This window comes from Erythrolamprus reginae, chromosome 2, assembly GCF_031021105.1.
Source record: "Erythrolamprus reginae isolate rEryReg1 chromosome 2, rEryReg1.hap1, whole genome shotgun sequence".
In the NCBI taxonomy this organism is placed as follows: Eukaryota; Metazoa; Chordata; class Lepidosauria; order Squamata; family Dipsadidae; genus Erythrolamprus; species Erythrolamprus reginae.
Window position 1 is genome coordinate 233,737,977 of NC_091951.1, and position 26,409 is coordinate 233,764,385.

The following is a 26,409-nucleotide window of genomic DNA, read 5'->3' on the forward strand; positions in this document are numbered from 1 at the left end:
TCCAGTTTTGAGCTATTGATATTCTACTTGCTATTATAATGTGTTGGATTATATAGTAAACTGTTTTCTTTATTTTCATGTCTATTATTCCTAATAAAAAGATCTCTGGTTTGAATGAGAGATTGGTTTCCGTGATTTCGAATATCCAGGACCTTATTTTGCTCCATAATTTTTTTATTTTTGGGCAGCTCCACCAGATATGGAAGAAAGTTCCAGAGGGATTTGAACATCTCCAACAGTTTGGTCTAGTTTTGGGGAAAATCTGTGCTAGTCTTGATGGTGACAAATGCCTCCTTTAGAACATTTTTATAGTGTTTTCTTTGTATGCTGCTGACTTAGTGATTTTGTAGTTCTTATTCCAAATTGTCTCCCATTGGTCTATGTGGATATTGTAGCCAAAGTTCCTTGCTCAGCTGGTCATTGGATCTTTTGATATTTCAGTTTCCACTTCATAATTTATTAAGTAGCTATATATTCTTGTTATAAAAAATTTTTCCCTTCCTAATATTAGTTTATCAAGGGGTGTGTCCTGTGCCAATATTCCTTCGTTTTTGATGTTTTTTTGCCATTTTGAAAATATTAGCCTGTATGGCCAGCAGTCCAAAGTTATGTTCTGTTCTGTTAGCTCTTCCTTTGTTTTTATATTTCCTTCTGTATTTAGTAAGTGGTTGTAAGTTATCATGTTTTTTAATTCTGTTCTCAATATTATTAATAGGAAGAATTGATATATGTTATTTGTTTCATAAATTATTAAGAGTAAAGAACTAATATACGTTATTGTGTTTTATGGATTCCTCTGCTGAATATTCAGCAGGACAATAGGGTCCCTCTACCCATGGCTGACAAGTGTATTTAGCTATATATTCCATGACTTCAAACAGAGCCTTTCTGGCCTTGTTAATTTTCTCTGTGGTCTCTTTCATGAAGCCACTGGGAAGATCCTGGAAGGATGTGGCAGTAGAGAGGACAGCTTGTACCTCTGTTAAATCACACTGAGCCTGTTGGACTTTTTGTTGAAGATGTTCAGGAAGGCTCTGCAGGTTGGTTAAGACATTCTGGCAGACCTCCTGCATCTTCTGTGCAACAGTGTAGGATGTGGCTAGAGAATGGGATTCCATCTGTTATGAAACAAATGAACAAAAAGATCTGTTAATTGAACATCATAGGTGTTCATCTATGGCAGGGGTAGGCAAAGTTGGCTCTTCTGTGACTTATGGACTTCAACTCCCAGAATTCCTGAGCCAATCATGCTAGCTCAGGCATTCTGGGATGTGAAGTCTACATGTCATAGAAGAGCCAACTTTGCCTACCCCTGATCTATGGGATTATCTGAAGGGAGGGAGGGGGTGGGGAGAGAGGTTGACAGACGGACATAGGGCAACTGAATATTCTTGTTTATGCATGGAGACACCATTGTTGATTGCCGTTCCCTTGATTTCAGCCATGCAGTACATGCCAGGTGGCAGAATTCAAATCTCCTCCCTCTTTTCTTCCCCAAGCAATTTTCTGTATGTTGTGTATGTTCTATAAAGGATCTTTGACCCAGCTCTTCATCTCAGCCTTTTCATACATCCTGAGAAACACACCAACTCTCTTCTGGCTCTGGGAATAATTTTTGCATAAATATATAGTTTGTTTAATAATGTTGCAAGATCCAATTTGCGTTGGGGATAAAGATTTAGTCCAGTGTTGGCGAAACTTTTTTGATCCGGGTGCCAAAAGGATGCGCTTGCAGGTGATAGGGCGCGTGTGTGTACCCACACCTGTAACGCAATGCTCTCCCCTCCAGACCCGCATGCACACAACCCCCCCTACGTTGCCCTTCCACACATGCGGACAGGCCTCACTGAAGCCTCCGGACTTCCAATAGGCTTTTAGGGACTTTTTTTGCCCTTGCCCAGGGTTCAGAAAAGCCTCCTGAAGCCTGGAGATGGCAAAAAAACAGGCCAGGAGGCTTTGTTCCAGTTTTTGCTGGAGCAAAATGGCTTCAGGAGGCTTTCCTGAACTCTGGGGAGAGCAAAAACGGCCATAAAGAAGGCACGAATCCCAGTGGCCAATTAGATCCCACAGGGGTGGCCTTCTCCAGGTCCCGTTGACCAAACAATGTCGGCTGGCAGGACCCAGGGGAAGAGCCTTCTCTGTGGTGGCCCCGGCCCTCTGGAATCAACTCCCTCTAGAGATTCGACCAGCCCTCACTCTCCTCGCCTTCCATAAAATGTTGAAGACCCACTTTTGTCGCCAGGCGTGGGGATAATTACCACCTTTCCCCCTCTTTTTAATTATGTTTTTGGCCTTACTGTATGATAGAGTAGGTTGAATGTGTGTGATTGCATAGTTAGGGATTTTATTATGTTATTAATACTTGCTTAAATTGATTTAATTTTTATTATTGGATTGGTAATGTATTGTACTACTGTTATGCTGTGAGCCGCCTCGAGTCTTCGGAGGGGGTGGCAGACAAATCTGATAAAGTATAAACTATAAATATCAGCAGACCAGTGGGCCCGAGCTGACAGAGGGCAATGCCTCACGTGCCTTCAGAAATGGCTTCGCATGCCACCACATGTGCCATAGGTTCGCCATCCCTGATTTAATCCATTTAATAATGAATAATAATTACCAAATAAATCATAATTGTCTAGGTTTACCCAGTATGCCTAGCCACAAACCATGGTCAAGGCAGAATTTATTATTTATTTATTACTTAGATTTGTATGCCGCCCCTCTCCGAAGACTCGGGGTGGCTCACAACACATGGAAACAAATCATAAATAATCTAACAAATTTAAAATTCAAAGATTTAAAACGACTCCATATACTAACAGACATACACACAAGCATACCATATATAAATTAAACATGCCCAGGGGGAGATGTTTCAGTTCCCCCATGCCTGACGGCAAAGGTGGGTTTTAAGGAGTTTACGGAAGGCAGGGAGAGTAGGGGCAGTTCTAATCTCCAGGGGGAGTTGGTTCCAGAGGGCCGGTGCCGCCACAGAGAAGGCTCTTCCCCTGGGTCCCGCCAACCGACATTGTTTAGTTGACGGGACCCGGAGAAGGCCCACTCTGTGGGACCTAATCGGTCGCTGGGATTCGTGCGGCAGAAGGCGGTCTCGGAGATATTCTGGTCCAATGCCATGAAGGGCTTTAAAGGTCATAACCAACACTTTGAATTGTGACCGGAAACTGATCGGCAACCAATGCAGACTGCGGAGTGATGGTGAAACATGGGCATACCTAGGTAGGCCCATGACTGCTCTCGCAGCTGCATTCTGCACGATCTGAAGTTTCCGAACACTTTTCAAAGGTAGCCCCATGTAGAGAGCATTACAGTAGTCGAACCTCGAGGTGATGAGGGCATGAGTGACAGTGAGCAATGAGTCCCGGTCCAGATAGGGCCGCAACTGGTGCACCAGGCGAACCTGGGCAAACGCCCCCCTCGCCACAGCTGAGAGATGTTTTTCTAATGTGAGCTGTGGATCGAGGAGGACGCCCAAGTTGCGGACCCTCTCTGAGGGGGTCAATAATTCCCCCCCCCAGGGTAATGGACGGACAGATGGAATTGTCCTTGGGAGGCAAAACCCACAGCCACTCCATCTTATCCGGGTTGAGCTTGAGTCTGTTGACACCCATCCAGGCCCCAACAGCCTTCAGGCACCGGCACATCACTTCCACCGCTTCGTTGACTGGGCATGGGGTGGAGATGTAAAGCTGGGTATCATCCGCATATTGATGATACCTCACCCCATGTCCTTGGATGATCTCGCCCAGCGGTTTCATGTAGATGTTGAATAGCAGGGGGGAGAGGACCGACCCCTGAGGCACCCCACAATGGAGAAACCTAGGAGTCAACCTCTGACCCCCCACTAACACCGACTGCGACCGGCCAGAGAGGTAGGAGGAGAACCACTGAAGAACAGTGCCTCCCACCCCCAACCCCTCCAGCCGGTGCAGAAGGATACCATGGTCGATGGTATCGAAAGCCGCTGAGAGGTCAAGGAGCACCAGGACAGAGGATAAACCCCTGTCCCGGGCCCGCCAGAGCTCATCCATCAACGCGACCAAAGCGGTTTCCGTGCTGTAACCGGGCCTGAAACCCGACTGCTGGGGACCTAGATAATCGGCTTCTTCCAAGGACCGCTGGAGCTGGAGCGCCACCACCTTCTCGACAACCTTCCCCATAAAGGGAAGGTTGGAGACTGGACGATAGTTGTTAAGCACAGCTGGGTCCAGGGAGGGCTTCTTGAGGAGGGGGCGCACGAGCGCTTCTTTATAGAGTGATGGAAAAACTCCCCTCCCCAAGGAAGCATTGGTAATCTCCTGGGCCCAGCTCCGCGTCACCTCCCGACTGGCCGAAACCAGCCAGGAGGGACACGGATCCAGTAAACAGGTGGCGGAACTCACAGCTCCAATGGCCTTGTCCACTTCATCAGGTGTCACCAGATCAAACTCTTCCCAGACAGGTGGACAAGTACGTGCCCCAGTCACCTCGACTGACTCGTTGTCAGTCGACTCTGTTTTACAATTGGAGTCGAGGTCGGCCCGGATCCGAGCGACTTTATCAGCGAAAAACGTGTTAAAATCCTCGGCACTACTCTGTAAGGGCTCCCCAACTCCCCCCTGGTTAAGAAGGGAGCGGGTCACCCTAAACAGAGCGGCCGGGCGGGATTCCGCTGATGCAATCAAGGCGGCATGATACGCGCATCTTGCCGCCTTGAGCGCCACTTTGTAAGTCTTAATAAAAGCTCTTACAAGTGTTCGGTCGGATTCAGACCTACTCTTCCTCCATCGCTTCTCTAGACGTCTCTTTTGGCGTTTCAACTCCCGGAGCTCCTTGTTGAACCATGGAGCTCTACGGGGTCTAACGCCACGGAGAGGCCGCAAAGGCGCAATCCGGTCAAGAGCCCCCGTCGCAGCCCTGTTCCAGGCCTCCGCGAGAGACTCCGCCGAACTGTGGACGAGTGCCTCTGGAATAACCCCAAGCGCCGTTTGAAAGCCCTCTGGGTCCATCAGGCGTCTGGGGCGGAACATCTTCATTGGTTCCGCCTCCCTGCGGGGGAGGATTGGAGCCAGGAAGTCAAGCCGTAGTAGAAAATGGTCTGACCATGACAAAGGCAATACTTCTAAGCCCTTTAGTCTCAGACCATTACTCAATTGCTCGGAAAGGAATACCATGTCAGGTGCGTGCCCTCCCTCGTGAGTTGGACCCTGTACTACTTGAGTCAGGTCCACGGCTGTCATGGTGGCCATGAACTCCTGTGCCAACCCAGAGGTTTCGCCGAGTGACGGCAGGTTGAAGTCCCCCAGGACGATGAGTCCGGGGAACTCCACCGCCAACCCGGCTACCTCCTCGAGTAGCACAGGCAGGGCTTTTGACACGCAGCTGGGAGGCAGGTACGTGAGAAATAAGCCCACCTGAACCCCTAAGTCCAACTTCATCAAGAGAGACTCGCAACCCGCAATTTCCGGTGCAATGAGTCTACGCAGGCAAAGGCTCTCCCTGGCTACAATAGCTACTCCTCCCCCCCTTCCCTGGGGTCGAGGTTGATGCCATATCTGAAACCCGGCTGGGCAAATTTCAGAGAGAGGAACACCTCCCTCCGGGCCCAGCCAGGTTTCAGTAATACATGCCAGGTCGGCCTCCTCATCCAGGATCAAATCCCGGATGAGGAGAGCTTTATTTACTACCGACCTGGCATTCAGCAGCAGCAACCTGAGCGTAGGGCCAGAGTTACACTCACCACCAGCACCCAAGGTTGGGCTCACAGAGCCAGAACAAGGGACCGTTATTAAGCAACGGTCCCTCGTTCCCCTGGAATGGCTAACTCTGTGGCCCCCGCCATATCTGCCTCTCCCCAGCAACACAGGGATATTTCGACCCTCTGCCCCCCCAGAGATCGGCGCCCCTTTCTCTCCTGTCTCCCGAGCATCAGGTGGGCCAGACCTATCATTCACTCTACTATCAATAAACTCATCCATACCACACCCCCCACACCCCCATACACTCCATCATACCAGTCATTCCATTCATAGCCACAAGCAAATTTATCCCAGTCATCCATTACTTAGAACCCTGATTACTTTAAAAAGTCAATTAAATTAATAATAGTATAAAATGGCAATTAATAACAATTTAAAAACACTAAAACCATTAAAATATAACTATATACAATATATACTAAAATTTCAAGTTAATATAAATATAAAAATTAATTTCGTTGATGGTATAAAACAGATCTTATATTCTTCAATCATCAGTAATCAGTCAGTCCAGGCATGATGTTCTTCTGGTCTTCGAAGGTCTTAGGTCTTAGTCTAATTTAAAAAGGCTTGATCTTAATTTCCTCTCTTTCTAGGAGTCTTTTTAAATCAGTCCACAGGGGGGCAGTGTTCTTCAATTCATCCACAGTCCGCAGGGGGCATAGTCTTTCAGCAATAATATACATAGATCACAAAAATTAAGGTTAAGAGGGGAAGGAGGGGAGTGGGGGGAAGGGAGTAGATAGAATGGTCCTTAGTTTTTTGACTCCCCTTGGCCCCCAGTAGCTCTCACCTACTGTTGCCAACGGGAGGGGGCTAACTTAATTTCCCCTGAACGTCCTCGTTCGTCTGTTGGTGTTACAGCTGACTTCCGGCACTTGACTCCATTTCTTCCCCACTGTCACTCTCTCTCTCCCTCGTGTTGTTTCTGCCGTTCCCAATCATCACCATCTCGGCACCGGACCTCTCTATTTAACTCTATTCCCATCTCAATCATCTGTTTTGCATGTAAAGGCGTCAGCCAAAACAAAGCACCTAGATGACTTGAGTTCTCTCACTTCTGATAGAATTAAGGGGACATCCCTAACTCTGGAGATGATTGAGAAAATGATAGAAAGAGATGAAAAGGAAATTGATTCGTTAGAATCCCACTGTCTTCATTTTGATAACCTTCCTACTTTGAAAACTAATGAGCAGAGACAGATCTACTCCAGTTATTTACAAAAGGCAGATGATGCCAGAACGGAGCTAAGATCTTTAAAAAAACTTCAGCTTAAACTTCTTACAGAAAAAATGGAGGAAATGCCCCTGAGAGATGCCACGTATGCCTATTCTTCTAAAGAAGATAGACATGCGCACATTAGCCATTCTCCAGTGATCACGCACTTTTTCCCTCCTGCCTTATCTAACATAGAAGACATTCCAAAAGAGGAAGGGGGAGGCTATCAGCCCAAAGAGAAAAAACTTTTAGCAAATGCAAGCCGAGAAGGAGGGAGGATTTCCCCCACTGAAGCAAGTTACGCAACAGCGGCCACTAGTGGATGGTATGCCCGAAAGGAAAAGGCATTACCTGAAACCAAGCAGGGATTTTCCCAGGCAGATATGGCTGCAAGGATGCAGAAACAAAATGCATTTGTCTCAGGTCCTTCTGTTTCACCACAGAGATCTCCAGTCCATATTCCACAGATGCCAGCACAACTTCCCCAAGTTGGACAGCTACAAGGTTTGCCAGGAGGGGTTGGGGCTCAACTCCAACCACTCCCAGCACCTCAGATGGGTGCACCAACAAGGCAAACCATCACCTCTTCTGTTCTGAAAGGTGAGTTTATATTGCTGCCTAATGGACATAACTATCGGAAGTGGCTTCACAGAATAAATTTGCACCTACTGGCTCATGACATAGATGGGATTGCACATAATCCCCCAGTAAGGCGCTGGACTGCAGAAGAAAGAGAAGCTGACATAAAAGCCAAGCTACTCATTCTCATGAGCATGGACTCACAATTGTCAATAAGATATGACACACATGACTTTACTTCTGCACAGATATTAGAGTCATTAGATGGCATGTTTAGGCCAATATCAGAAGAAGGCAACTATATACTGATAGCCAAGTTTAATAACACTAAACTTCCAACTGGGGGTGAACTTGCACCACACTTATCTAAGATTTTAACAATGCATAAAGACTTAGAAGAAAGAGGATACCGCTATGATGACAATCAAGTAAATGCGGCTATTATAACTTCCCTTGGTCCTGAATGGAAGGAAGTTGTTTACAAGTTCAGCATACTCCCAATGGCCCAGAAATCTACTCAAAGACTCTGTAACATGCTAACTGAAGAAGCAGAGTTGCTGAACACTGGACTTAGGCCCATGTCAGCAGCATTTAAACCTAATTTGGCAAAGGGCGGTCAGCAGAAAACAAGTACTCCTAAGTACCCACGCCAGAAACCTTTTAAGAAGGATGACACTCGCAAGTCTCCTGATGTGCAGAGTGTGAAACCTGGCGAAACTGACAGTCCACCTTATCCAACTCAGCCAAAGAGCGCGCACAAGAAAGGATCCAGAGGAAAGAGTTCTGGGGCTGCAAAGTCAACTCCCAAAGACTCAAAAGATGAGAAACCTACTTATGTTGGTATCATCCGCCTCAGCACCGTCTCTGAGAAGAGTCCACTCTACGACATTCGTGAGTTATGGACCCTGGACAGCGGAGCAGCGGCACACATCGCATGCCGGAAGGAATCCTTCTCTGAGCTACACCCGACTGATGTCAAGGAAGTATACGGAGTTGGTAATCTTCGTTCCAAGGTGGAAGGAAAAGGAAAAGTCTTCGTCAAAGAACTGGACTCCCTTATCTCAAATGTTTTCTACGTTCCTACTGCCAAGAACAACATCCTCAGCGGATATTGCCTGAGAGAAGAATTGAAGGTTGTAATAAACTATGAACTTGTTGACACTAACATTATCAAGGATGGCAAACTTCTTGCTACTGCCATCCCCATCAAAGGTGTTTTTTATTTGCAACCAAAACCTGCCAGTAAAGGTGGTGTAAGTATAAGCGTTCCAAAGGGCGTTAGCACAGGTCCAGAGAGAAACCCTGGTGCCACCGCTAGTTCAAAGGCTCCTAAAGCCAATGAAACTCCTGAGGTTCCAAATGCTATTGCAAATGTTAAACATGTGTTAACAAACAAATCTTTTCATTCCAGGTGTATTCACAGATGGCATCGTCGCTTGGGGCACGCTTCTTACCCCATCTTAGCAAAGATGTCTGAATATGCTGACGGTTTCAAAATTGATGGGGCTTGCAAAGTTTACTTAGATTGCAAAATTTGTAACTCAGCCAAGTCCCGGCACTCCCCAGTTCCAAAAATTGCTGTCCGACTGTGTACACGCATCTTTGAATTGGTCCATACCGACGTTGTCGGTCCATTTCGGCCTACTGTTGGTAAACGTAAGTATTTCTTAACTGTAGTTGACAGTTACTCACGATTTGGCTATGTTTTTCTTTTAAAACATAAATCAGAGGCGTTTGAGGCTTTTAAAGGCTTTGCTGCAGAAATACTCACCCAACACGACGTCTGGATTAAGCGGATTCAAAGTGACCGTGGAGGAGAATTTATGTCGCAAAAGTTCCAAGGATGGATGGCCAGGAATGGAATCCGCCAGCAGACCTCATCACCTGGGACTCCCGCTCATAATGGCGTGTGTGAGAGGAGGAACGGTATTTTGCAGACGATGTTCCGTTGTCTCATTGAGGATGCGAACGTGGACTTTTCATACTGGGGCGAAGCATTAAGGTATGCTAATTACATTGTTAACAGAACATGGAGTAGCGTCATACAAGACACTCCTTATTACTTGCTTCATGGCAAGAAGCCTGATGTCCAGAACATTTACATTTTTGGTTGTTATGCCACTGTTAACATTCCAGTTGAACAGAGAAGAAAAGGAGGTCCCGTGTCTGAAAGAATGAGATTCATCGGCTTTGATGAAGTCTCCAAATACCACAAATTTGCTGACTCTCATCACAGAGTTTACATTTCCAATTCAGCTAAATTTGAGGAAGACACAAATTGGTCCAGTATACATAGTAATGATACTTCAGTTTATTTTCCCAAGGATGGTATGGTGACACCTGATGACCAGGGAGCTGTGCCAGATGTTCCTGACATCCCAAGTGATGAACAACCTTCAACAGTCGCAGAGGAAACCTCTTGTGATGAACTTGAAGGCGGAAATGATGATGAAGGATGGACCAGCGTTCCAAGGCGTTCCAAAAGAACCACCAAAGGAACTCCTCCAAAGAGATTTACACAGCAAGTATCTGAATCTCCTTATCTTTTCATGTGTAATAACCTTACACTTCCACCTGATCATTTTCACCAGATCAAACTTTTACCTGACTCTGAACAAGAAAAATGGTATGAGGCTATGGAACGCGAACTGGACTGTTTAAAGAAACTTAAAGTGTTCCAGCAGGTGGAGCCGCCTAACAAGAAGAAAGTCATTGGCACACGCTGGGTGTATAAAGTCAAACAAAATCCTAATGAAGGAAAGCTGTACAAAGCTAGACTTGTAGCTCAAGGATTCTCTCAAGTTTATCCAGATGACTACACTGACACATATTCACCCACAGTCAGAAATGAGAGTGTCAAGATTGCCCTGATCACTGCTGTTGCTTTGGGCTTAGAAGTTTTTCAATTTGATGTAGAGACTGCCTATTTGAACGCTGATCTGAATGAAGAGATCTACGTCAAAGGTGCTCCCGGATTCCAGGACCGAGAAGGTGAAGTCTGGTTTCTGAGCAAGTCTTTATATGGCCTCAAGCAGAGCGCCCTCTGCTGGTACAAATTGTTATCCCAAAAGCTAAATTCAATGGGCTTTATTAAGTCCGAATCTGATGGATGCGTGTTCACAAAAGGGCAAGGTAAGACTTATGAAGTTGTTCTTGTTTATGTTGATGATATTGTTTATGTGGGTCTGAATGAAAGCACTAGTCAAACTTTTGCTAAGGGCCTTGAACAACATTTCACCTTGAAAAGCCTAGGGCATATTAATGATTATCTAGGTGTTCAGTTTGAGAAAACTGAGAAGGGGTTCTCTCTTTCACAAGAAAGCAAGGTTGACCAGCTTTTGCAAAATTGTAACATGTCTGATGCAAATACTTGTCGTTCTCCTATGCAGACTGATTTTTACAGGTTAACCCGAGGAGAGTATCCTGATTTTGAGAACAAAACGCTGTACCGGTCAGTGATTGGATCGCTATTGTACATCAGCAGTTGGACAAGACCTGACATTTCACTGAGTGTGAATCTACTGTCCAGATACGTTGGGAGAGCAACCACGTTTCACTGGTCTTGCATAAAGAAGTTGCTGAAATACATGAAGCTCACAAAAGGCAAAAAGCTGTACCTCGAGCCAGATCATGTTGAGTACCCTGAAGTGATTTGTTATGCTGATGCTGACTGGGCAAGTGACACGGAAACACGTAAAAGTACTTCTGGTTATATCATGTTTTTAAATGGTTGTCCTTTCTTTTGGAAAGTTAGGCAGCAGAAGTTCATTTCTTGCTCTTCAACTGAATCTGAATATGCATGTGTTTCTGATTGCTGTAATGCATTAATGTCTCTTTTTCCTCTCATTAATAGTATTTGGGAAAACCCGATGTTACCAATTTTTATTATGGAGGATAATGTTTCAGTTGCATTCATTGCTGAAACTGAATTTGTTGGAGCTCGTTCACGGCACATTCACATCCGGTATCAAAATACCAGAGAGAAGGTGAAAGAAGGATTCGTGAAAATTCAGTACATACCTACTACTGAGCAGATCGCTGACTTGCTGAATAAGCCATTGCCAGCTGATCAACATGAATACCTCACCAACAAAATGTGCCTCAAGTGAATTGATGTCTTGATGTCCTGATGTCCCTTATGTCTCTGATGACTGACAAAGAAGGGGTGTCGCGCTGGGAATTGCCAGCCTTCATACACATTGAGAAACATCCAGTAGTTAGAGAGTTAACTCTGTCTAGTAATGTAGCTCCTCCTGTGTGATGTAACCTGTTTGCTCACTTCCTGCCCTACTGAAGAAGAAGGGCGGTCTCTAAGTTTAGAGTTCATCTTGCGGTTCATCTTTGTAGCTATAAGATGTGCCATATTGTCTCTCCGTAGACATTTTTATTTTTATATTTTTTTAAAATAAAACTAGTTTGTTCATTCGAACATGCTTTGTCTGTGCTTCAATATTCATCACCTCCGGAAGGTCCTGGCTCATTCTTCTGAAGCTGAGCACCTTGATGAGGTAGGGGCCCTCCTAATCTTGACAAGATGTTCCTCCGGTGCCGGGCTCTCTGTCCGCTCTCCCTCGGCACCCTCGACACCCCCTCAGCAGTGACTCGGTGTTCCTTCGTCCTCTCCTCAGTGAATCTTCACTGAGCAATGGCCATTCCCTATTTTTTTAGTATCTTCAAAAGATGAATCATTCTCATGCTGAGATACCTCTGTCTGATTTGCTCCATTGCTCTGGTCCTGCTTAGGTTCTCCTTTGTACCATTCCTTCCACATCTGGTACATTTTTTCGTGACCTCTGTGAACTTTGTAGTCCAATTCCTCCTTGGTATATTTTAGCTACAAAAAAGCAAAAAAAAAAAAAGGAAAAGGGAAAGAAAAAAATCACGCACTCAAGCCTAGTGTTTTGCGTTTGGCATCATAACTACAGTTTTGGCTCAAAGGCCAGAGCTATACATTCCCTACTCTTATCATAAGAGCCACAGCGGCGCAGTGGTTAGAATCTAGAACTGCAGGCTATTTCTGACGGCTGCTTGTGAAGCTGGTAAAATGAGGACCTAGTTTTTTGCGGGGCAAAATTCTGAGGGTAGTAATAGCTATTGCTATCTTCAATTATTCAGAAAAATCTCTTAAGGAACTTCCATCACGTTTATTCAGGAAGTATAGGTAGCCCTTGACCTATAACTATTCATTTTGTGACTGTTCAAAGTTACAACAGCACTGAAAGTCAGAAATTACTCCGTTTTTTCTTGTTTTTCTGCATTATTTTGACTTTTTTCTGAACCATTCTTTCCTAGTCATTCTATGCTTCTGTAATACTTTTTCTTTCTTTATATATGATCTCTTATTGAAATGTAATAGTTTTCTTAAAAAAAAAAGAAAATATTTTCCCCCAACAGACAAAATAAAAAAGAACCAGTGCACAATCAGCTGGGCATTTTTTCTTCATTATATAATTGCTGTAGCCTTTCACATTAGCATTAATAAACAAGGCTCATTTTGGCCTGGGAACCTCAGAGGGCATTGCTAGTGATCTTCTAACATGACCAAAGTAGTTGTAGTGAATATTTGTGTGTGCGTGGGGGGGGGAGGTTACTATTGGACAGAGGATTAAAGGAACAAATTGGAACTTCAAGCTTGGCAGATGTTTAAAGCATCCACCTCACCTTTTAAAATTCCTCCAGTGAGAGAAAATACTTAAATCTCTTTCAGCTTTGGATGTTCCATTCATGAAGCCCCATAAATGACACCCCCCCTAAAAAAAATTGGCATATGTCCACTCATATTCCAGAGATACATGGATTTTCATCTGTCCTGGGGTCAGAGATTTACTGAAGTCCCTTAGAATTGAATTTTTCTTTACAGTAGTGAACTGCCCTAAAGCAGTCTCAACTTGGTATCTTGCAAGTATCTTACACCACATCTCTCATCCTCTCCCAGACACGGCCAGATTAGAAAAGCTGGAAAACTATTTTTGGAAGAATGCTTCAAAAGTTTCTACCAACGCTCCTGCCTATTCCTCGAATAGAAATCAGACCATTAAAATGTACTAAGGTTGTGTGAAGAGTTCCAAACAAGCAATTATTCTGGAGTTATATTAACAAGCAATATTGAACAACACTGCTTTCTAATCAAAAAGTCACCAGCCTGAATTTGCCATTAATCCTTCCAGGTGAGTATTATGCACTCACTTAAGATCAGAGCATACAAGGCACTGCACTACATTGTTGCATGACAAAATGGCCATGTCAAATGGAGATTATACTGTATAATTACAATCCAGCACATCTGGAAAGCATCAAATTGGGGAACGTAGCACAATTTTTTTTATTAATGAAAAGGTTGAATCCACATGAAGTCAAGCAGGAAGAACCTATGCACAAAAGATGAGCAGATTTGCTATAATACAAGAAAATGTTGATGTTTTCTCCCCCATTCTGAATCTGATTAATGGATAACGTAGGTCTGTGTTTCTCAACCTTGGAAACTTTGACTTGATTCTCTGGATTTCAATTTCTACAATTCTTAGCAAAGGCCATCCTATCTGGAAGTTAAATTTCTTAACATCTTCAACGCTAAGAAAGATTGCTGTAGATAGACTGTTAAGCAAGAATCCAAGTGGAAGACACAATGCACAGTCCCTAAAAACAGCACTGCAGGCAGACTACCTGGTTAACATATACATTGTGCAAAGCCCTTGTTTTTAGACCAAATCCAAATCTACATAACTCAATCCAGCTGCTCATTAACCTTTTACTGGATACTAATGGTAGAACAAGATTTAGACACAGGAATATTTATATCCTGCCTTTGTCCTTTTCATAAGTAACTCAAGGCAGTGAACATACCCAATACTTTCTTCTCATTTCCCTACAACCATCACCCTGTGAGGTGGATTGGGCTCAGTGTGGGTATGGCCCAAAGTGATTCAGCCAAATGAGTAGTGGCTATTACAGTTAGGTTATTGTAACCATCATTCATCATCAGCCCAATTTATCTTTTAATATATTTTAAATCAAATATCTTTTAAGAGTTTTGCTATGTACAGTGGTACCTCGAGATACGAGTTTAATTCGTTCCGGACCTGGGCTCTTAAGTCGAGCAGCTCTTATCTCGAACGACTTTTCCCCATAGGAATTAATGTAAATAATTTTAATTGGTTTTTAATGAAGAAATGTACATGTACATATAAATGAATAATGAAGTTTCTTTCACTTAACTTGTAAACTTTGTTAAACTTTTAATTTTACATATGTTCAACTTCTCTGCCACCCAATCCTGTAGGACAGAGGTCCCCAACCCTTTTTGCACCAGGGACCGGCTTTAAGCGATCAAGAGAGGAATGGGTGAATGAATGGACGGAGGGTGGGAAGGAAGGAAGGAAAGAGGGAAGGGACAGGAACAGAGGAAGGAAGCAAGGAAACTTATGAAAGGGGAGAGTAAGAGAGGAATGAGTGAAGGGAGGGAGGGAGGGAAGAAGGTGGGAAGGAGAAAGAAAAGAAGAAATAGAGGAAGGGAAGGTAAAAGAGAGAAAGAAAAAGAGCAAGAAAGAAAGAAAGAAAGAAGGGGAAGGGACAGGAACAGAGGAAGGAAGCAAGGAAACTTATGAAAGGGGAGAGTAAGAGAGGAATGAGTGAAGGGAGGGAGGGAGGGAAGAAGGTGGGAAGGAGAAAGAAAAAAAGAAATAGAGGAAGGGAAGGTAAAAGAGAGAAAGAAAAAGCAAGAAAGAAAGCAAGAAAGAAAGGGGGAAGGGACAGGAACAGAGGAAGGAAGCAAGGAAACTTATGAAAGGGGAGAGTAAGAGAGGAAGGACTGAAGGAAGGGAGGGAGGGAAGAAGGTAGGAAGGAGAAAGAAAAGAAGAAATAGAGGAAGGGAGGGTAAAAGAGAGAAAGAAAAAGAGCAAGAAAGAAAGCAAGAAAGAAAGAAAGAAAGAAAGAAAGAAAGGGGGAAGGGACAGGAACAGAGGAAGGAAGCAAGGAAACTTATGAAAGGGGAGAGTAAGAGAGGAATGAGTGAAGGGAGGGAGGGAGGGAGGGAAGAAGGTGGGAAGGAGAAAGAAAAGAAGAAATAGAGGAAGGGAAGGTAAAAGAGAGAAAGAAAAAGCAAGAAAGAAAGAAAGAAAGAAAGAAAGAAAGGGGGAAGGGACAGGAATAGAGGAAGGAAGCAAGGAAACTTATGAAAGGGGAGAGTAAGAGAGGAAGGACTGAAGGAAGGGAGGGAGGGAAGAAGGTAGGAAGGAGAAAGAAAAGAAGAAATAGAGGAAGGGAAGGTAAAAGAGAGAAAGCAAGAAAGCAAGAAAGAGAATGAAAGAGAAATAAAAAGCCTCCCCTTAAAACCTTAAGACGAGACAGTCTTGGGGGGGGGCGGGCGAAACGCCTCTGCAGTCCTGGAATAGGTCACTCGCTTCATACCGGTCTCTCCGTCCCACCCCATCCTGAACTCCGGCGGGTGTAAGAAGCCGGGAGGTAATCGCCCCGTTAGCCAGATGCGTTTGGAGAGGGCAGAGGGCTTCATCTATCAATCTGTCAAATTAAACCCAATCAGAGGTGCCTATTCGAGAATCCTAACTACGCTCTCCCTCCCTCCTATGGAGATTCAAAGCCTTCCCAGACCTTTTTCCATCACGTGCGGCCGGCCACCTTCGCGCAAGCTAACCGAGTTCTGAAAATGCGCCGTAGCCTCGGATTGCAAAACACGCACACGATCGGGGGAGGGGGGGATCCAGATCTCTCCCTCTCTTTCTCCTTCACGATCGATCCCTGGAACTTATGAAAGGGGAGAGTAAGAGAGGAATGAGTGAAGGGAGGGAGGGAGGGTAGAAGGTGGGAAGGAGAAAGAAAAGAAGAAATAGAGGAAGGGAAGGTAAATGAGAGAAAGAAAAAGAGCAAGAAAGAAAGCAATAAAGAAACTCAACTTCAAAGAAAGGCTCACTAAGCATCTCTCACTCTCTCTCTCTTTCTATCCCTCTCTTTCTCTCTCTCCCCCCTCTCTCTTTCTCTTTCTCTCCCCCTCCTGGACTCCCGGATCGCTCGCTTCTCCGGAAAAGCATCGCACCTTTTCACTAACCTTCCCTGTGTTTCGGAAGCCTCCGAACGCCGTGCGGTTTCAGCTTTCCAATCCTTCACGTTACTTCGCCGCTAAATCGTGTGGGAGCAATCATGCTTTGGGGGTTTGGCTAGGGGGGAGAAGTAGCACCTTCCTATCTCCCTCCCCCCCAACCAAACCCCCAAAGCATGTTTGCTGCCACACGATTTAGCCAGGACAGGAGCGAAGTAACGTGGACGATTGGTGAGCTTCCAATCCTTCACGTTACTTCGCCGCTAACTCCTCAGGCGCGGAAGTTCGCGTTTGGCGTTTGGCTTCAGAAGCGGCGGGTCTGTTTTAAAAGATCGCTGCTGCTCTGGGGGGGTTTTCCAGCTACCCCCGAGCCCCCAACCCGGGCTCGGGGGTAGCTGGAAACCCCCCCCCAGAGCAGCAGCGATCTTTTAATACAGGCGCGCAGCTTCTCCTTGTTAACAGGAGAAGTTCCTGAGGATTGGAGAATGGCCAGTGTTGTGCCTATTCACAAGAAGGGCAGTAGAGAAGAAGCTGGTAACTACAGGCCAGTTAGCTTGACATCAGTTGTAGTTAAAATGATGGAGACTCTACTCAAAAAGAGGATAAATCAGCACCTAAAAAACAATAACTTATTGGACCCAAATCAGCATGGCTTTACTGAAGGCAAATCATGTCAGACTAATCTCATTGATTTCTTTGACTATGTCACAAAGGTGTTGGATGAAGGTGGCGCCGTGGATATTGCCTACCTGGACTTCAGCAAAGCCTTTGATACGGTTCCACATAAAGAGCTGATAGATAAATTAGTGAAGATTGGACTTAATCCCTGGATAGTTCAATGGATTTGCAGCTGGCTGAAGCGTAGACATCAGAGAGTTATTGTTAATGGCGAGTATTCTGAGCAGAGTCAGGTTACAAGCGGTGTGCCACAAGGGTCTGTTCTGCGTCCTATTCTTTTTAATATATTTGTGAGTGACATAGGGGAAGGTTTGGTAGGGAAGGTTTGCCTATTTGCCGATGACTCTAAAGTGTGCAATAGGGTTGATATTCCTGGAGGCGTCTGTAATATGGTAAATGATTTAGCTTTACTAGATAAATGGTCAAAGCAATGGAAACTGCAGTTTAATGTTTCCAAATGTAAAATAATGCACTTGGGGAAAAGGAATCCTCAATCTGAGTATTGTATTGGCAGTTCAGTGTTGGCAAATACTTCAAAAGAAAAGGATTTAGGGGTAGTGATTTCTGACAGTCTCAAAATGGGTGAACAGTGCAGTCAGGCGGTAGGGAAAGCAAGTAGGATGCTTGGCTGCATAGCTAGAGGTATAACAAGCAGGAAGAGGGAGATTATGATCCCACTATATAGAATGCTGGTGAGACCACATTTGGAATACTGTGTTCAGTTCTGGAGACCTCATCTACAAAAAGATATTGACAAAATTGAACGGGTCCAAAGACGGGCTACAAGAATGGTGAAAGGTCTTAAGCATAAAACGTATCAGGAAAGACTTAATGAACTCAATCTGTATAGTCTGGAGGACAGAAGGAAAAGGGGGGACATGATCGAAACATTTAAATATATTAAAGGGTTAAATAAGGTCCAGGAGGGAAGTGTTTTTAATAGGAAAGTGAACACAAGAACAAGGGGACACAATCTGAAGTTAGTTGGGGGAAAGATCAAAAGCAACATCAGAAAATATTATTTTACTGAAAGAGTAGTAGATCCTTGGAACAAACTTCCAGCAGACGTGGTAGATAAATCCACAGTAACTGAATTTAAACATGCCTGGGATAAACATATATCCATCCTAAGATAAAATACAGAAAATAGTATAAGGGCAGACTAGATGGACCATGAGGTCTTTTTCTGCCGTCAGACTTCTATGTTTCTATGTTTCTATGTTTCTCCGCTGACTCCTAAAGCGGGGAAGTTCGCCAGGAGTCAGCAGAGAAGCTGCGTGTCTGTTTTAAAAGATCGCTGTTGCTCTGGGGGGGTTTTCCAGCTACCCCCGAGCCCCCAACCCGGGCTCGGGGGTAGCTGGAAACCCCCCCCAGAGCAGCAGCGATCTTTTAATACAGGCGCGCAGCTTCTCCGCTGACTCCTAAAGCGGGGAAGTTCGCCAGGAGTCAGCGGAGAAGATGCGCGTCTTTTTTAAAAGATCGCTGCTGCTCTGGGGGGGGTTTCCAGCTACCCCCGAGCCCGGGTAGGGGGCTGGAAAGCCCCCCCAGACCGGCTGCGATCCTTTAAAACAGGCGCGCAGCGTGCAGCGCGCAGCGCCCCTCTCACAGCCCTGTCAGTTCCGAGCTGCGAGAGGGGCGCGGCGCGCTTTCCCGAAAGTGACGGAGAAAGCCCTCGCAGCGAATGCGCTCCCAGCCAGGGAGAGCGTTCAGATCCCCCCACCCCCAGCAGAGAGCGTTCAGATCCCCCCACCCCCAGCAGAAGCCAAGGACCCGCAGAGTGGGGCGGCAGGGGAGGCGACCGCCTCTCCACTCACCAAGTGCCGGGATACGAGCTGAGAAGAGCAGGGCTGGTTTGCTTTCCTTTCTTCCCGCGCTGATGCAGAGCAAAGCGTCACGCCCCCCTGACGCTTTTGGCGGCAAAAGAGCCCAGCGTCGCTTCGGAAGCCGCCGAAAGCGTCAGGGGGGCGTGACGCTTTGCTCTGCATCAGCGCGGGAAGGAAGGAAAGCAAAACAGCCCGGCTCTTCTCAGCTCGTATCCCGGATTTGAGCTCGGGAGACGAACAAAAATGTCTCTCCCCTCCCAGCTCTTATCTCGAGTAGCTCGTAAGTAGAGCTGCTCGTATGTTGAGGTTCCACTGTACAGTATATTAAATGTCAGCTTCTTCAATAACACCTCTGTGAACCTGCAAATGACTCTATAGCAGTGATGGCGAATCTATGGCACGGGTGCTGTAGGTGGCATGCAGAACAGTATCTGCTGGCACGCGAGCCTTTTCCCCAGCTCAGCTTCAATGTGTATGTGTGTGCCGGCCAGATGATTTTTGGCTAGCACAGAGGCTCTGGGAGGGCATTTCTGGCTTCTGGAAAGCCTGCAGGGGGATGAGGGGGGGCATTTTTTACCCTCCCCTGGCTCCAGAGAAGCCTTTAGAGCCTGGGGAAGGTGAAACATGAGCCTACTGGGCCCACCAGAAGTTGAGAAACAGGCCATTTCCAGCCTCCAGGGGGTGGGGGAAGGCGTTTCGCCCTCCCCAGGCATTGAGTTATGGTTGTGGGCACTCACAGATGCACGATAACGCGCACGCATGCTCTATTGGCACATGAGGGAAACAAGGTTCGCCATCAGTGCTTTATAGAAAACAGTCTGCCTCCATTCCATGGCTGAATCAATGTCCCCGAGTTCAGCTGCTTGGGCTATTTGCTAAAGAGACCATTCAGCAACTTACATGGTCCAACAAGGATGCTGTTTCTCACCCAAGGTCTCACTATTCACCCTTTCCTTTTATTTCCCAAACATAGCACAGAATGACTGAGTTTCTTACCAAGTAAAAGAGCTGTTCAAGCTGGAGCAATACCTGCTCTGCACCCAGTTTGATCTTTATCCGAGAATGCTGGTAGGCTCGACTACAGAGCTTCATCGACAAGGAACTCAGGCGCCTGTAGTAACTTGGCTCTCCTTCCTGATTTTCAAGAGAGGCTGCTCCAGAGCGGTCCGAAAATGCAATGGCAACTAAACAAACAACAATTAGATCAAAAGAGATCCCCATTCACAATCCCTGAGCTAATATTATCAGTCCGTTCATTTCACAAATAACATTCCTCACAACTAGGTTTCCGAGAAATTTTAGCTATTAGTCACTTTATTCCTCAAATAAATCCCCCTTGATTAAGCTTTGGGGAAATCTGAGCTATACTTCGAATAACTAAAAAAAAAAAGATTTCAATTCCTCTCCCTCATTGTTAATAATATTTAATTGAGGAAGTGAGGGGATTATTTTACCACATATACTACAATTTGGTGAGGAACCACAAAAAGAGATCAGCGTTGGCCCAGACTCCTTTTCACTGCCCTCCCTTCCCCAGCACTACACTATTATTACATTTTAGTGTAGTGAACCTAACCTTTATGCTGTGTAAAAATAAGATCCATAGGCTTTGTGAAACTGTTCAGTTAGATTTTGTGAAAGAGGGCAAGATGGTAAAATACAACCCTTTTGGTGGAGATGGGTAGGTATATACATTTGATCAATAAATAAAATAATATGTACCAGGCTCCCCATCAATCATCTGCCACACTTTAGGACAGTGTTTCTCAACCTCAGAACTTTTAAGATGTGTGGTCTCTAACTCCCAGAATTCTGTGGGATGCTAGCTAGGGAATTCTGGGAAATGGAGTCCACAATCGTAAAAATTGCTGAGATTAAGAAACACTGCTTTAGAATGTTTTTCGTAAAGTCAGAGCATTCATTTCATAAGCCTGATAAGCCTGTACTTTTGTTTGCTAAAATGTGACCCAATTTTTTTTTTTAAGTAAAGCATTTCATTTTTGGTGACCTTACACCAAAATTGAATGGCCAATGAGTAATAATGATAGTGATGACTTGTTATGGCTTTGAAATTTTTAGATTGGTTGAATCTGCAATGCCCAATAGGCTACCAATTTCTCCTGCCAAAGAATACCAGCACAAAGAAATCAGCCAGTCCTGATCTACGTGGAAAGTATGGTTTTATTTTGGCTTTGAGGAATTGTTCTCTCTCTCTATCTCTTTATCTTCCCCTCCTTACATAGCAATTAGTTTTAATGTATTGCTTTAAGGGGGTAGAAAGGCCCATGCCTTTCATTTAGGTTAGGTGACAATAAGTTTTCAATAGTCTCCACAACAGAGGAGAAATAACAGATACCCTTTTCAGTTAAGTCTTCAACCTAACCTTTGCATATGTCTTAAAATCAGCTGTAGCAAGGAAGATCAGCTGGAAAGAGGATCGACAGAGGGATTTGAAAGAAAATTTATAAGATGATAAGCCTGTACTTTGATTTGCTAAAATGTGACCCATTTTTTAAAAAAGTAAAATTGGTTCTATTCAGGAGTTTATGCATTGGATGCCTGGATTTGATTCTTAGAATACTTTATTCTCTAATAAAGTACATTTAGCCACGCCTCTACTTGTCCTAGTTCATTTCTATGCAACTGACTGAGGGCACCCGCCTTCTCTTACATATATGGTCTCCTCCCCTGTCTATTCCTGTGATGGAGAACCTATGGAGCGCATGCCACAGGTGGCACATGGAGCCATAGCTGAGGGCACATGAGGCCCTCCATGAACAGACAAACTGGAAGTTCGTTTATCTGAACTTCTAGTTTGTCCATTGGGCCGTTTTTTGCATTCCAGAAGCTTTAGGAAACCTAAGGTTGAAGAACAGCCCATTAGGAGCATGCATGGCATGTATTTGGTGTGCATGGGATGGTGTTTGTGGGACAAAATTAGAAAAAGGTTTGCCATCACTGATCTATTTCGTGTCAATGCTGCACACTGCATGTCCTTTGGCACAAAGATCTACCTGTTGCTGGAAATGCAATTTACAACAGTTCATTTAGTGACAGTTCAAAGTTGCAATGGCACTGGAAAAAAGGGACATATGACCATTTTCAAACCTACGACCACTGCAGCCTAAACAAGCAAAATCAATGGAGAAGCCAGATTCACTTAGCAACGTGGTGGCTAATCTAACAACTGCAATGATGAACTTACAGCAGCGGCAAGAAAAGTCATAAAATAGGGCAAAACTCACTTAGCAACAGAAAGTTCGGGCTCAATTGTAGTTGTAAGTCAAGGGCTATCTGTGTAAGCAGCTTTTATCTTAGATAAGATCATTCAGTTCCTCTATATAGGCTAAATAAAATCACACACAATGGGCTTAGGTTACGTCATGGATGATCGAATATGGTTTGTTGAATAAGCCACAATTACTGGCTCATCATATCAGTTGGGTCTTTCAGATTTCGCATCACTCACTGACAAGCAAGAGCTCTCTAGGCAAGAGATTTTCCCTATCAAAATTAACAGCGCTCAATTTTAAGAAAAATTACCTACAAAATATTAGATTCCATGGTTTTTAAAAATAACTAATCTAATCTGTTTAGCATACCTAAGTCCTTGGAGAAGGGCGGCATACAAATCTAATAAATAATAATAATAATAATACCTCCCCATGCTTACTTCTGACATATTTTCAATATTGTATATCTTTACTAGGCCAGCATATGCATTCTTGGTCTACTTTTCCTAGCTAATGCCTTTCAGATGTTTTAAACTTTACTCAAATGAAGAAGTTTTAAAAACTGAATGAATGAAAGAAGAAATGCTGTTAGTTGGTTAACATAGAAACATAGAAGACTGACGGCAGAAAAAGACCTCATGGTCCATCTAGTCTGCCCTTATACTATTTCCTGTATTTCATCTTACAATGGATATACGTTTATCCCAGGCATGTTTAAATTCAGTTACTGTGGATTTACCAACCACGTCTGCTGGAAGTTTGTTCCAAGGATCTACTACTCTTTCAGTGAAATAATATTTTCTGACGTTGCTTTTGATCTTTCCCCCAACTAACTTCAGATTGTGTCCCCTTGTTCTTGTGTTCACTTTCCTATTAAAAACACTTCCCTCCTGAACCTTATTTAACCCTTTAACATATTTAAATGTTTCGATCATGTCCCCACTTTTCCTTCTGTCCTCCAGACTATACAGATTGAGTTCATTAAGGCTTTCCTGATACGTTTTATGCTTAAGACCTTCCACCATTCTTGTAGCCCGTCTTTGGACCCGTTCAATTTTGTCAATATCTTTTTGTAGGTGAGGTCTCCAGAACTGAACACAGTATTCCAAATGTGGTCTCACTAGCGCTCTATATAAGGGGATCACAATATCCCTCTTTCTGCTTGTTATACCTCTAGCTATGCAGCCAAGCATCCTACTTGCTTTTCCTACTGCCCGACCACACTGCTCACCCATTTTGAGACTGTCAGAAATCACTACCCCTAAATCCTTCTCTTCTGAAGTTTTTGCTAACACAGAACTGCCAATGCAATACTCAGATTGAGGATTCCTTTTCCCCAAGTGCATTATTTTACATTTGGAAACATTAAACTGCAGTTTCCATTGCTTTGACCATTTATCTAGTAAAGCTAAATCATTTACCATATTACAGACCCCTCCAGGAATATCAGCCCTATTGCACACTTTAGAATCATCGGCAAATAGGCAACTATCTCAGCTATTGTATACATTTACTTTTGGATTAAAAAATTAACTGTTTTACGGTTTTAGAATTATATGCCATCCAGGGTCACTTGGCAGAGATAGATAGCTGTAGAAATAAAAGAAGTTAATAAATTTAGAGGTCAAACTTATTAAAATGTGGATAATCAAGAGAGGGAACCGCATAGTCTTACAAAATTCCTCATCCGTGATTGGCAGAAAGTGCTCTAATAAGTCATCCGATTTGAAGATAATCTTGTCAACACTACTCGCCATCATCTGTGCCATGTCGATATCCATAATGGTGTCCACAGCACTCCTCGCTGAACACAACGTTAATTCCATGCTCTCCGCGGCAGCTTCAATGCTTATATCTAGCATGGTATCCATAATGTCCTTTACTTCAGTTAATTTGGTATAAATAGATTCAATGGCATTTGTCATGATCTGGCAGTGAAAATCCAAAAACAGAAGAATGAAGAAAATCGACAGAATTAAGCACCAGCGCATATATACTGTATCTTCCTCTCTAAATTTGGGTTACTGTGTTCCCCCAAAGTAAGACCCTGTCTTATGTTGTTTTGAACCCTGAAATAAGCATTTGGTCTTATTGCCAATCACTCAAAATCCCGATTATCAGGGGATGTCTTATTTTGGGGAAAACAGGGTATGTGTCGTTTTTGCATCCAATTTGAATTTTATTTGTTCAGTTTGCTTTTAGTGCAGCAATTACCTTTAAAAAACAACAATAACAAATATACAGATAGTCCTCAACTTACAACCACAATTGAGCCCACATTTCCATTAGCTAAGCAAGGCAGTTAAGCGAGATTTGTCCCATTTTAAATCTTTTGCCATAAAAGTTAAGCAAATTATGTAGTTGTTAAGTGAAACTGACAATGACATTGTTAGATGTCAGCTGGTAAGATTAGAAATTGTGATCACACAAGACACAGTGCAACTGTCATCTATACATGCCAATTGCCAAGCACCCAAATTTTGATCATGCAACCATGGGGATGTTATAATGGTCATTAATTGTGAAAACCTCTTAAGCTACTTTTTTCAGTGCCATTATTAACTTGGAATGGGCACTAAATGAATGGTTGTTAAGTAGAGGACTATCTGTGCACAAACCAAATTGATTAGCATGTTCTAAGATTACTGAGAAATGGGTCAGGGTAAGAAATGAAACAAAGATTCCCAAGAAAAAACTTTTATTTATGAAAATACCCGCAAAGCCAGTGAAATGCTTTATAAATCTGGAACTCAATTACCCTGCTAATAGGAGTAATGATGCTGCTGAACCTAGGGAGCGCATGTCAAATATGGCATGTTTTGGGTAACACACCAGTGTTTACCAACACCTAACAACTATTCTCAAAAGCACATGCTGTTCTCATGCAATTATGTGACATCTTGGGAGCTGCATGAGAATGGGGGTATGTGTGCGTTGCCATGCAGCCTCTGGAGGTTGTGCGAGGGGGCCACGCTTTTGCACAACCTCTGGAGGCTCTAAAAATCAGGCAAGTATCAGATAGTTTTCAGAAGCCACAGAACCTACACAAAAAAAGAATGTGAGGCCTCGTGTGACCTGGAGCTGCCTCAGAGACCTGTCAACAGAAAAAACACCACCTGAAGGTAAATGACATGGCAGATTCTGAGGAATCGCACAATTGTTTGATACTTTTCAAAATATGTAAAAAATTCTTTCTCATGTGTTTTTTGTGTGACACACACACGTAAGAGTCCCCCTCTGATGGAGATAGGCAATTCAGAAATGTGAATAAATAAAATAAAAACGTTAACTGTTTTCCAAAATGTTGACATGCCAAGCCCAAACGTTTTACCCTCACATAGACCCTACTAAACATAAGGGGCTGTTTTACATTTTTTATAAAAAAGGCAAAAAAGCATTTTAAAATGTTTGCTGGAGGAATCCTACTAGTCCAAAAATTTGGAAGGTGAAATATTTAAAGGAGAAAATAAAATGTCTTTTTTTTCCACCCACAGGAAGAAAAGGCTGGTTGGCATTTCAGCATGACCTGGTTGGTTCAGCACCTGCTGATAACAGCTATGTCTGAAATCCATTCTCATGAAGTTGATCACTTATCTGTTGTACTGACTACGGTAGAGAGAGAAAGAGAATTTGTGGTCTTCTAAGTCTTGCTGAATTACAGTGCCCTGCATCCTTCACATTCCCTGTCCTAAGGACGTTGGGAGTTTGAAATTCAATGAAATGTAAAATGTCACATGTTGGTTACATGAATCTACACAGATAGATATGATATTTATATTTATGATATTTATATTTATTTACTTACATATTTACTTACTTATTCCAAAACGGAGTCAGAGCTGCTAACACGTAAGATAAATACAACAATAGTAAAATAGGGAAATAGAACAATCAGATTAAAATCAATAATATAATAAAACAGTATCCTAAAAGAACCATGCATACACTGCAGTCAATCTAATATTATGGAAGGTCAAGTGATTACCTGGTCCACCGTCTGTTGCATAATAGGATATTTGTGTTGTAGCCTGTAAAGATTCCTACAGGCAAACATATTTGCAAAAG

General features: G+C 43.7%; 1 protein-coding gene across 1 annotated transcript in view; it reads right to left on the minus strand.

The window, feature by feature from the left end:
- Positions 1–733: 733 nt before the first annotated feature.
- LOC139159534 (uncharacterized) overlaps positions 734–26,409 on the minus strand; it is a 38,524-nt gene continuing 12,848 nt past the window's right edge. The window contains exons 3-7 of the mRNA XM_070736846.1: positions 26,330–26,398; positions 24,020–24,272; positions 20,108–20,295; positions 12,263–12,391; positions 734–1,118 (exon numbers count right to left, since the gene is read on the minus strand). Coding sequence (XP_070592947.1) covers positions 765–1,118; positions 12,263–12,391; positions 20,108–20,295; positions 24,020–24,272; positions 26,330–26,398 — 993 coding nt within the window. The 3' untranslated portion in view covers positions 734–764. The remainder of the gene's footprint in view (positions 1,119–12,262; positions 12,392–20,107; positions 20,296–24,019; positions 24,273–26,329; positions 26,399–26,409) is intronic.